The sequence below is a fragment of the Balearica regulorum genome, chromosome 3 (assembly GCF_011004875.1).
Source record: "Balearica regulorum gibbericeps isolate bBalReg1 chromosome 3, bBalReg1.pri, whole genome shotgun sequence".
NCBI lineage: Eukaryota > Metazoa > Chordata > Aves > Gruiformes > Gruidae > Balearica > Balearica regulorum.
Window position 1 is genome coordinate 20267644 of NC_046186.1, and position 12402 is coordinate 20280045.

General features: G+C 37.5%; 1 protein-coding gene across 5 annotated transcripts in view; it reads left to right on the plus strand.

The window, feature by feature from the left end:
• EIPR1 (EARP complex and GARP complex interacting protein 1) overlaps positions 1–12402 on the plus strand; it is a 115371-nt gene that overhangs the window by 83966 nt on the left and 19003 nt on the right. For 4 of the 5 annotated variants that reach the window (XR_012834389.1, XR_012834390.1, XR_012834391.1 and 1 more), the window contains exon 9: positions 10045–10264. Coding sequence is in view for 2 of the 5 variants with exons in the window: in XM_075747248.1 (XP_075603363.1) it covers positions 10045–10219 (175 nt within the window). In the remaining 3 variants the exon portion in view is untranslated. Of the gene's footprint in view, positions 1–10044; positions 12333–12402 lie in introns of those variants that run through there. The other variant, XM_075747249.1, reaches the window with a different exon arrangement.

Below are 12402 nucleotides of genomic sequence, written 5' to 3' on the forward strand. Positions count from 1 at the left end.
GAAAGATTCACTTTAAGGGAGCTCTGGATCAAGTCAAGCACATACAATAATCTAGGTTAAGTGATAGTTGAAAAACCTGCTTTTTGCATTTTCTGTGTATGTGTTCTAACCTTTAGGAAATGTTACCAGTGTAAAGATGAGCTTCTGCACAGGTGGAAGAAAGGAAGTATAAATACATTAATTCTGGTAAATTTACTTTTTAATATTGCTGTCTGCTCTAGAAACCAATAACTCATTAGACCTACTTCAAAGAAAACAGAAGTTTGTTGTTGACTCTTTTGGTAGAGAATAATGCATGTTATCGCAAGCTTTTGTAAACACCGTTCCACTTGAGTGTGTGAAGAATCACATGTTTTGCATGTGAATTTTGGAGGGATGAGATTTTTAGTAAAGAGTTAACTGAAATGCCAAAATAATAATTTTTCATCCTCCATTTTTGTCTGCTTTCAACTTTTTCATTGTGCAATATCTGATGCTTGTTTTCCTCTCTGTATTTCCTTATGAATATACATATGTATATAGGGAGCTCCATAGACTTAGTGTGGGCTGAGGCTTTCTAATTTTGCAACTAGCTTACATGGTGATCTTCAGCAAACTCTTCCTTTAAAAAGTGAAGATAATGATACTGAAACTCATGTACAATATTTTGAGACTAACAGGCTTTAGTCTATATTTTTCTGTTTGCAACTATGAATATCCATGTTCTACATGTCTGCGCTGAGCAGTTGCTTTGTTATGTTTGTTAATTTATTTTAATACACACAACTGTCTGCAATGAAATGGGCAGATTATCCTCCTGTACTATCTTTTTAGATGAAGAATAGTCAGATGAGATGAGGAACAAGGAAATTACAAAAAAGATCCCAGTTATTCAGCAGTGTTTGCTAGATGTTTCAGTTAAAATTCTAAATAAAGCTTAGATTACTTCTCTAGTTGCATTTTTAAGGTTGCTCTTTCACCTTTATTATATTAATAAAGTTGTAGTTTTACTCCAAATAGTTTTGACATTTTGGCTTTACAATAAAGGACTTTGGAAACCATTTTTAATATTAAATAAAAATGATACCCCATGTATAGACCTGGTTAATTTTAAATGTACAAAATGTCTCTGGAAGCAGTAGGTGATTGTGTCTGAAAAATCAAAGTATTAAATTAAGTACCTAAAGAGTTGCTCACATCAATAGTACATACTTTTTAGAATGTAACTATACTACAGCATTTTAAATATGATGTACCTTTTGGTTCCTTACCTTTGTCTGGGCACTGCAATTTATTCTGTTCTGGATGGAATATAAATAGCATTAATGGAAGTGAGAAAGAGACTACAGTTTCCTGTGTGTATATGGTGGGAACGTGTTAATATAAATACCATTGCAAGTAAATAGCGTTCCAAAAGATGATGTACAGTAGGTTATCTGGAGTTCTGAATTTTTCTTGATTGTAGACAGTATAGGTTGCCTCATTAAAACACAAGTGATTATTTCTAGAATAGGAATTTCTGAAACCAAGAATATGCAAAGCAATACAACAAGTTAATGCGTTTTTTCTTTTGGCTATGGGATGGCTATAAACCACATCATGACTTATATATTAATGATGTAGAGCTCTTGCCTGTTCCCTACAAGGCTACAAGAGTATCAATACTGCCTTTGCTTTTTAAATATGCTTTTAAGCTGATAATCTGTTCTCTGTAAAACCTGGGAAAGCACATTAGCTTTTGTAACATTTGCTTGGTACTGTGAAAGTCTTGTTTTGTTGTGGTTCTTCCCCCTGCCCTCCCCCCCACCCTTGTGATGAGGTAAGCTGGAAAGATGTTTGCAAGGTGCTCACCAGCCTTGAGCTGTTGCCAGATGACTGTCACAAATGTCTGTTTAGCTTTGAGCGCACTAATGAAGCAGGGCATAACAGCTGTTGGGAATATTTCTTGTTAGTCAACCACTAGTGCCAAGTATTTAGGCTTTAGTACCCATTTCCCTCCTGGAGACCTCTTTGAAGAGTCAGCTGCACCATTCTATGAGTACTCTCTCTTCTGTAAAACACAGGGGTTTATTGTACATTGTGGTGGGGCGTGTGTTTGTTCTTTTGCTTGGGTATGTTCTAGACTTTCAAGAAAGTGTTATGTTTTCATGGGGTTCATGTTTATCCTGTTTTGGAGGACATGTGGCTTCTATACCTCAGGAAAAGCAGGTGTGTCTAGAACTAATTTCTCCAGTCACCTTCAGGCCGAGTGACCAAATATCTCTCAAAAGAAGGCTGAAATAGCAAGTGGAAAGAAGGAAAAAGGCTCTTTCCTTATGGGCTACCTATTTTTCATGTTCTGAATAAAATAACTTGTAAAACTACTCCTTGGATTAAATATAAAAATGAAGAGTATGTACCGGCTGTATCTACAAAGTGGTTTTTTTTTTTTCTACTTAGCAAAAATCACTGTATTTTAAAAATGTTGACTTGTAATACTATTCTACACAGCTGAGACTTTTGAGGTCTTTAAGACTCATTAATTTTTAGTATATTTTGGAGTAAAATTTCTAATTTTTATTGTATTTCTGGACTGGAGACAAAAGCAAGTGATATGTCACTCTAACCTTTCATTCTTCAACCATGTAGAACTATGCATGAGTCTACCCACTCAAAGTTGCTGTTTTCTGTTCTTACTATGGAATTATTCTTGGAGGTTTCTGTTTTGGGTGTTTGTCCATGTATGTGTTGACATCTTGGGAGTATACATGCTCTCATCTCGGAGACCAGAAGATGCTTGCATAAGCAATATAACTGGGACTGTTGCACAAGGATCTGTCTCTTGTCACAATTGAGTGACCTTCAGTTCCTCTTGACTGCTGATTCAGATCAGAACAACTAGTTTGCTGTATCTTCCATACTTTTTAACTGCTATTGTTATTGTTTTCTCTCAGCAATCATAAAAATATAAGAGCAGCTGCCTTGTATCATATCAAAGGTCTCCCTGTGTTGTGTCTCTGACAGTGGCCGAGAGGAAAGATTATAAAAACAGGAAAAGGAGATGATACTTCCCCTGGGTATGCTTCTAGCCCCTGACTATTTGCAGCTCAGGGACCTTTACTGCCTTCTGAATCATATTTGGAGTCTTCTGATTCTTCCCTTTAGGATTTTCTTTTGCCATCAGCCTTATTCTTGAGTTTATTTCTTCTCACTAACTGTGTTTTTGTTTGTTCCAAAACATGATAGCTGTACATGTGGTGCCTTTGTGAAATGTGTCTAGGAGAAATACGCCAACTGCATTTGTTTTCTTGCAGTGAATAAGGAAAGGCTTCAGTGCTTTCTGTTTGGGAAGCCCAAAGCCTCTGTCAAAAGTAGGTAGTCTAAAAAGAGGATCAAGCTGTCCACAGAGGGGAGGTATAGGCATGTGGCCAGAGGAGAGCTGTAACATATTCTGGTCAAGTCCCTAGTCTGGATAATTTAATGCACAGTTCAAATATGATGGGGGGAAAAAAAAAAAAGCTGAGAGATGGGGAATGAAATGCTGTACTCCTAGCTTAATTTCTAGAACCTTGATCTGGAGCTGGAAAAAAGTATACAAAACGAAAACAGAACAGATGAGATAAGTATTTGGGGCGCATTTAGTTTTCATCCCCAAAACAAAGCTGGCATGCCTGGATAAGATCGCGGGAAGTGCTTTTTGATGCCTCAGTTTCAACAAAACATTTAAAACATGGGGTCATTCCACATCTATGGATGCAACCAATTAAGGCAGGCTTCTCCTTGGTCTCTCCTTCTTTAATGATTTTGCACTCTGGTGTTGCAAGGACTTACTCCCTGCAACCCTGAAGTTGCATTAATTCCAAAGCTTCTGAAGGTGTCTATCAGTTCCCTTTTTGATATCTGCAGAGCACTGAAAACTTCCCTCAAAGGGAGGTGATGGTGTCTTATGTTCTTTCTTCATTCTTTCATCATCCAAATACTTATGTTAGTGAGTGAGCCTGTATTTGATTGTGTTAAACCAGCCTGACCATCATTTTAGTTCTACATTGCTATTTCTAAAAATAAACAAAAACTACCAGGCTCTTAGTGTGCCCACCTTTACTCACCAGTCAGGATTCCTTTTCTTTACTTATTGCTTTATATTTATTTGCCTTATAGGTTTGAATTTTAAACTCTGTAGGTCTCTGTTTGGTATGTTGATGATACGCAGCATGGGAAGACCATTTGCTACCTTAGGAGCACCAATAGCAAGGTACATGCTGCATCTAGAGCAGTGTTTTCATTCTTCATGACTTCTATGGCCAGAACTTCATGACAAGGCTCAATTGATAATTGAGGACTTGCTTTTTAAGAGAAAAAGCCTTTTCTGTATCCATACCAATGAAAAGATTTATATGGTCAATACCATTTTGAGCTTGTACATCAGTCCTGAAAAGAAAGCCATCCTTAAACTTTAATTTTGCAGAATGAGCTACCAGCTCCCTTAGCTGTCTTTGAGGTTTACAGGCTTAGGATGTCTGCTGTGTTATCACTGGGAGAAGTGATTGCTAAGGTCAGTATGCTGTCTTCTCCCTCATGCTATGTTTTTTGACAATGTGTTCTATGCTTATCCTTATCTTTGTTAGTATTGAAGATTGTACAAAAAATTCACATTAGAAAATACCTTTTTTTAGTGTTTTTCCTGGTCTTGCATTTCCATCTTTTTCACCATAGATGTTAGCCACACTGTCCTTTGATACAAACGGAACGAGATCTAATGCAAGCACTTCTCACCATGTTGCATTTAAAGCCAAGATATGCGAATGATTGGTCCTTCCAGTACAGACTATCTCTTTGAGATAGTGAAGTTTTTAATGAGACTTAAAGTGTAGGAACATCTTCAGCAATTGGAATGGACCAGAGAAAAAGTGGTGGCTGGCCTCTCTGTAGAAAGAGATTTCCTTCAAAATTCCATGTAAAGGAGGTGGTGGTTCCTACTTTTTGTGATACTTTGTGTGGTTTGGAGCTTTTTGAGTAGTAAATCCTGTGGTGTGACGATAACACGTATGAACTGTGTGATCTAACGTTGCACCTTTGTATATGCATCTGTGACTTCAGGAGAGTGAATTGTCAGCATTGATATTTTGAAAAGAATTTGCCAAACATTCATGGTAAAGCAGACTTTTAGGGTATTTTCACACAGCTGCCAGTAGTGTTAATTTTGATGATATTTAGCTTGTGGTATTTATGTCTCAGAGAAATCTAAAAATCATAGGATTATGCTATGGCATCAGCCAAGAGACTCAATTAATTAAAACAGCTTAAGTAGTTTCTGTTTTGAGGAATGTCAGTATTCAGGACTTGACTTGATTGGATGCGTAAGAAGCTGGACCAAAGCTAGTGCAGCAGCACTTTCCAATTCCTAGACTATTTTGCTTTAAAAACACGTGTTTTTTCTGTGCTATTTCTTTTTTTAAGCCCCATCAGCAGATATATCCTCCTTAATTTATTTTGCATATTAGGACAACTATGAAACCTGTTATACTAAAATATGCATTTCCTGTTTTTAAAGATGGCATTTTCCTGTAGAAGCAGTTCAGAAGGCTGGTTTTGAGTAAGAAAAAAAAATAAAATAAATGTTTACAATAACATGAATGGCCAATTATTACATATAAAAATTGTGTTCCAGTATAAACATCCTTGAATTCTGTTTTCCTTAAGAGTGAAAAAGTAGTGTGTTGTCTAAGCTTACCAGAAACACAACCGAAGTTTTGCTAAGTTTTCTTCTGCAGTTAATGGGAAAGAGCATCCACAGGGCTTATTGTGGAATCCACTGGCATGCTTTTCAGGATGCATTTTGGACACTGCAGTACATGTTGCTGCTCTTTTGAGTCACATCTATTTCATAGTAATTTTTAGATTAAAGAGGATTTAATTTTGGCTGTGATAAGGAGTTAATGATTTTGGTGACTCTCAGAAACGTATTGAACATTGTGGTGACAAAATAGAATCGCAAGCACTGCAAACTTAAGTGGTTGTTAGCATGGGAAGTAATTGGAAATAACAGCTCTCTACATGAAAACAATTATCCAAGGTTTAACAGGCTTCTCTCTCAAGTCTGTAACACAATTAACCTCAAAGTTATCTAGTAAAATGAAAGCTCTTCTCCTTTCATAGGAGAAACTGGTAGGGGTCGTGCTATGTGAATAAGACGACAAAGAGAAAGCAGTCCGGTTTCAGCTCTCTGTGGCACAGGTCTTAAGTTTATGCAGAATGTAGGGGGAGATTACACATTTCCTACTATGATGTTCTTGATGACATAAGAGTTTGATACCTTGTCAGTTGATACAATGCAAGAACATATATAAGGAGAGAAAAGTGTATTTTAGTCTGGCCAGAACAAGTCTTTAAAATAGTACAGGAAAAAGAGAAACTAAAGCAACTTTTTAAGGGACAGGGAGGTTTAGGACAACAAAGAAAATAGTTTGCTAAGCTTGCCAGGTATAACCAGTGATTACCAAGTATGCTTATTGAATATAGTCTAGTCAGACTTGCCCTATCAAGGGATTGACAGGCCAAGCGCCTAACACTCATGGTACTCTAAACTAGCTATAGCATAACTAGGTTTTTACACCCATAACCTGCAGCTTTTATGTAAAAACAGAAATCTGTCTTTTGGCAACAACCCGAATTATATTTATTAAAATAGCATAGAAGAAAGTTTACTTCATATCCACCTCTGTACAGTACTCTTCCTGATTCTGAACTTCTCTTACTGGGAAGAAATTTAAGATCCTGAACTCTCCTCCCTGTTCCAAAACCTGCCAAATATCTGCTGACTATCCCAGTATCAAGTCCATTTTGAATGCTCTCCTCTTCTGTGTCCGGTGTTATGCATCTAAGGCAGCAAATAACCTGGGCATTGTCATCAGAAGTTGGTAACTATGAAAAGGAAAGTTTCTGAGCTAAGAATAATGCACTTGAAAGTATACCACTATTCTTTTAATGACCGCTACATTATGAATAGAGTATTAGAAAAAATACACTCATCAGTGCTATGACATGCTAGGCTCTGAAATTACCTACTGTATGTTAAGGAGAAATAAAATTGTAGCAACTGATAAAAACAGAAGGATAATTAAAATATCTAAATAGACAAAACATCTTAAGTACAAATTGTTTCGTATGTGTTCCACTAGTATGTGCTGTGACCAAAATAATCTTTTTTCATAGACTCTCTCTATATATATTTAAAAGGTATTTGTTACCTTGCTTAAATGTCAGTGTCATAACTGTTAAGTCTGTAACTTCCTGCATTAACCAAATTATATTTAATTTCTGGGGAGTTAGAAGAGTCTAAGCTGATTCTTTAATGAATAAAAATGTGTAAAAGCTGCAAAAAATTTCAGTGAGAGTAAATTGTTTGTTGTGGGACTCAGAAACTGAACATTTCTAAGTATCCTAGATTCATATAGGTTCAAAAATAATATCCTCAGCCTGTTCTTGGATTACCAAAAACTGCACACACATAGCCAAAATGCAGACAAATCTGAGGTGTTTTCTTGGAAGTCTTTTAGCGTGGGGTAAAGTGATCTGTCTCCAAGAGATTCCTGTTGTGAAGAAAAGCACCCACCACAAACAGCCTTGCTTCTTCTGGTTTTTTTACTTCTTTTGAACAATCTTTCACATACACAAAATAAATTCTGTTCTTTGTTCCACTAGCAGAATCCTTCTGGGCTCATTATCCATTACATAATTTAAAGGCTAATTGTTGTCATTCATAGTGTTTGTAAAGGGTGCTCGTGGACAGTTTCTTTTGCTTCTTCTGTATTGTTCCTGAAACACATGTCATTCTGAGACAAATTTTTTTCTCCCCACCCTGATTATCTTGTATCTAGATCTTTTACACCAAGTGATCACTTCTATAAGGATTTTCTTGGATTCTCAATAACTGTCTCGAGGCTATGCCATTCTTATGCACAAGTTGTTTATACATAATGTTATTACTGATCTGTGCTATTTAAAACAAACCAAAAAAACCCACCAAAAACTGAACTCATGTGGCCTGAAGAACCACATGAAACAGCATGCTTTCTTTTTCTGGGAAGGCACAAAATTACTTCCATGCCCAAGAAGAAATGCAGTGTATAGACAACAATAGAAGACAGTTAAAAATTGTAGTTATAAATGGAAATGCTAAACAGACATTCATCTACAGGCTTCTTTCCTGAACACTCATTCCCCTATGACTTCTGTAAATTAAATTAGATGAATTGTGTTATTTAAATGAAACACTGAAACAACTCTGAGCATGCTGAAAATAGTATAATCTAGAAGCTTATTTGTCCTTGTTTATCCAGCCTTTGGTTAACTGAGATTCCTGGTTAACTGAAAGTCGGTCGTGTCCCTTGACAGCCATGTGCACCGTGCATTACTCCCCTGCTTATCCGGAGAGACATTTGAAACCTTCAGAATAATGGAGTTGTGGGTAAGTGGGTGAGCACCGCGTGAAGCACATTGCTGTCTAGGGACATGACCAACTTTCACTTAACCAGGCATGTCAGTTAACAGAAAGTTAGAAAAACACATTGCAGGTGAAGTGTCTGTGTGCGTGCGTGTTTATTAGCTCTCTGCTGTTAGATGGTTTGTATCAAAGTACATATTCAGGAGAACTGCAAAACAAGCCTGCTCTTTGCGATTAACCGGGGGCTGCGTCTTGTTTGTGCTATGACCTTTTTTTGTTAGTTGACCTTAAACATAGCATAAGTAAATGATGAAAGTCCTTGAAACTAAATATCTGAAGCTATTCTGCGGTATCAGACTGCTTTTTGGTTTATTCATTGAATTCAATTGAATTTAAATTGTGATGTTAGATTCACAGCTGGTTAGGCTGGCTAGGTGGAGCAGCGATACCCTGCAAGTGATTCAAATGTGATACCGTATACGCTTTGTGATCATAGAGACGCATGCTTTCAGAGAGCAGTGGTAAAGGGCAAAGACGACCAATAACAACACTTCATTTCTGTAGTAGCAGCATCTGTTTGAATGATTGAGTGGCATTCACAAGGCTCTTTGGCTTTGCTTTCTGTTAGGAGGATTGCAGCTGTAATACAAGGCTGTTTCTGGGAGGCAGGGAGATGCTCCTGAAAGGCTGACTGATTCCTGTCAGGCAGAGGTGATCCTCTGTGGGTGAAGGAGCTCTAAGGTCATCCTCTGAAAACTTACCTACCCTGTAGCTACAGAATAACGTGCTGCGATATTGCTCTGAGAAGAGGGACTGTCTCTGTGAGTGGAGGGAAGACGGGCTGTTCTCAGCCAGCAGAGCACAATCGGTGACTCTTGGGTGGTTTGGACTTCAGAGAATAGCCTGACTCTGTTCCTAATATATTTGCAATGCAAAGGAGCATCTGTCTGTCATGATGTAGGTGACCAGGAGCTTGGGTGTTGGAGTAAGAGGTGAGGTATACAATAATAGATGAGAATCCAGTGTTGGTATAACTCTAGGAATGGAGATAAAAATTGAAGTCTTCAGAGTGGTGCCTCTATGTCCCTTCCATTAGCCTTGAGAGAATGGGTCCAGGATGGCAGCACAGGAGAAACTGTGATGTTAAGGACTGCAACTTCTTACCTGCCTACACATTTCTATTAAGATTTTATATTATTTTAAGAATGCAGTTAACAACAAAGGGGGAAAGGAAGGCTTGGAGCATGGTGAGAGAAAAGGTGTTGATAAAAATGTATGTTTCAGTGCATTTCGATCATACCCTGGAGCTTACCTTGCTTTAGGGAGAGAGAGGTGCTTCGTGTAGAGTATGAGAGAGTTGGAAATGCACTGAAGCTGAGAATAAGAGGTACTTTGTCCCTGCAAATGGGGTCTTTAACATTGACTTGACTCTGCTGTGTTATCTAAAACATAGGTACGTGCAGATATCTGGTATAAAATATTTCCTTAGAGCCTACTACTGCATTTTTATACTTTAAATGGGAGATTGTGTATCTAGATGTTAATGACATTTAATATTGTCTTTTAAATCAAGTGTGTTCACAGATCCTTAGTATTTTCTTTTTTTTTTTTTCTTTTTTTCCCCCTTCTCTCTTCAATTTTAGGATTAAAGAGCCCCTTCAGGACAGTGTAATAGCTACCTATGAAGAACATGAAGATAGTGTGTATGCAGTTGAATGGTCCGCAGCAGACCCGTGGCTGTTTGCTTCTTTGAGTTATGATGGGAGACTTGTTATTAACAGGGTTCCCAGAGCTCTTAAATATCACATACTGTTATAATTTATTTGGATTATGGTGGAGTTGTTATCTTGATGTACACAATTGGTAGGTATTGTTTAGGTTTTTTTCAGGATCTATTTTTATTGAGTATAATGTTAAAATTTTGTTAAGAATATCTGTACTAATATAGACACTTTTAATTTGTCTTTTGTATTTGTCTTGGAAAACTATGATGCATTTTCTGAAAGCTGTACTAGTTAGATTTTTTTTTTGAGGGGCTAATGTCTTTATAATTCACAAAGTTTCAGAGATATTGAGTACTTTCCATACTATTGCTTTATTCCTTCAGGTTTATGCAAATATAGTGGATTACAGAGGTGTTATTATGCTGATATAAAACTGGGACAATGTAGGGTGCATGTAGCAGAAGTGATCTACTCGTTTACAAGAATAATATTTTATCTTTCTGATATAAAGACCCTTCTGCTCTTAGCTAGGGCCACATTCTGCTAACTATTCTGGTCATTCTTCAATATTTATAGATACAGTTGGGACTGGTCTTAAAAGGCTTTCTTAATTCAGTCTATTTTAAACACTTTTTCTCCCATTTTGCATATCCTAAGAAGAAATGTTAATTGTGAAGGTGAAACCTTCAAAATATATTTTTCATTTAAGCCTTATGGTAGTATCAACAAAGTACTATCCTGTAATTTGCAAACTAAATGCAATTTTGAGTTGTGTGTTATTGGAAACACAATAGTCTTTACCAAAATCTCTTATATTCTCATGTAATGTATTATCCCATGTTTATAGTACTTAGTTGTGCTGTAGTGTATTTTGAGGGACTCTGGAGCTATGCCATTGTTAACCTGAAAAATCTCTTTAATATTTGTAAGTAGTGTCTCCTTCTTATCCTTTTGGCTCTGTGCCATTCTGCAGCATGCTGATGTGATGTAGCAGGCTTTCAGCTAAGCACAAAACATCCTTTGCTATATCCTACTCTTTGCAATACCTGACTTAGGCATCGGTTACTTTCTTGTTACAAATGCTGAGAACAAGCAGATGCTGCCCTGCAGGAGAACGCACAGAAAACTTGAAATGTAGATGGAAGGCATGGTGAAACATGCCTGGACGTACTGACATCCCCCCCCATCCCCTTGCATAGCTTGTGTTAAGATGAAAATTCTGCTGCCTGTTCTTTGTGTGCTCAGACTAGCCGCAGCAGTAATTATTCCCTGTTGCCTTTTCATCGCTATTATTTCCCATTAACTTCAGAGCCTGGGTATGTGCGATGATGTTGGTTGTGGTAGCTTTGTGTAAGACCACTCTGAAGAAGTGGCAAGAACGCAGGACGGAAAGATCAATACCAGCCTCTTCCCGTGATTCCTCACGTTGCTACGGCAACCATTGGTGTTAGTGTTGAGGGACAGCCTGCTGCTCACCTCTGCTTGTCCTTACCCGCTCTTGGATCGAAACATGTCCAAATGTGATTTGTTGTGTATACACAGCTGCTACTGTGAGAACACGCTTTGAGAGCATGACTGACTGCCATAGGCCAAAACATCCAGGAAAGATGAAAGTTGAATTCTATTTCTGCCTTTCTTAAAGACCTTGTTTGGAAGAATTTGTAGGAGTGAAGTAATCCAATTAATTCATCTGTACTATTGTTTGTATTTGTGTTACGATGCTGCCTGTCTGCTCCAGAATGAATGCTTCATTGGAAATTCTGATGGTCTGATTTTCTGTGTTAGGATTTTACACTTGTGCTATTTCAAATTGTCTCAATCTGTAATTAGGCATGAGCTATTCACCTGTATACTGTAAGAAAAATTACATTTCCAAATCAGTAGTGCTTCAGTTGTCTGAATATCAAAATCCTTGCTTGGGCTGCAGCTTTATATGGGGAGCTTTCAATCTTCAGATGCAAAACCTTGTTGGGTCATGTCATGTGTGTCTTCCCTGCTCCCCCCCAAAAAGCCCCACCCTGCAGTACATCTTTAGTATGCAGCAGAGCTCTTTAAAACTTTCTTCACATTAGCAATAAAGGTCTAATGAAACTTTATTGTCTGTTAATGTATATGGCTTGCAGTGTGAAGGTGACGGGGAAATTACGAAACAGTATGTGGGATTTGATTTTTACCATGTAATAAATGCAGGACAGATTGCAGACTAATTTTTATGTGGCTGTATTTCCTTTAATATTGTAAGCTTATACAAGCTGGAAAGCTCTGTAAACAAATAAT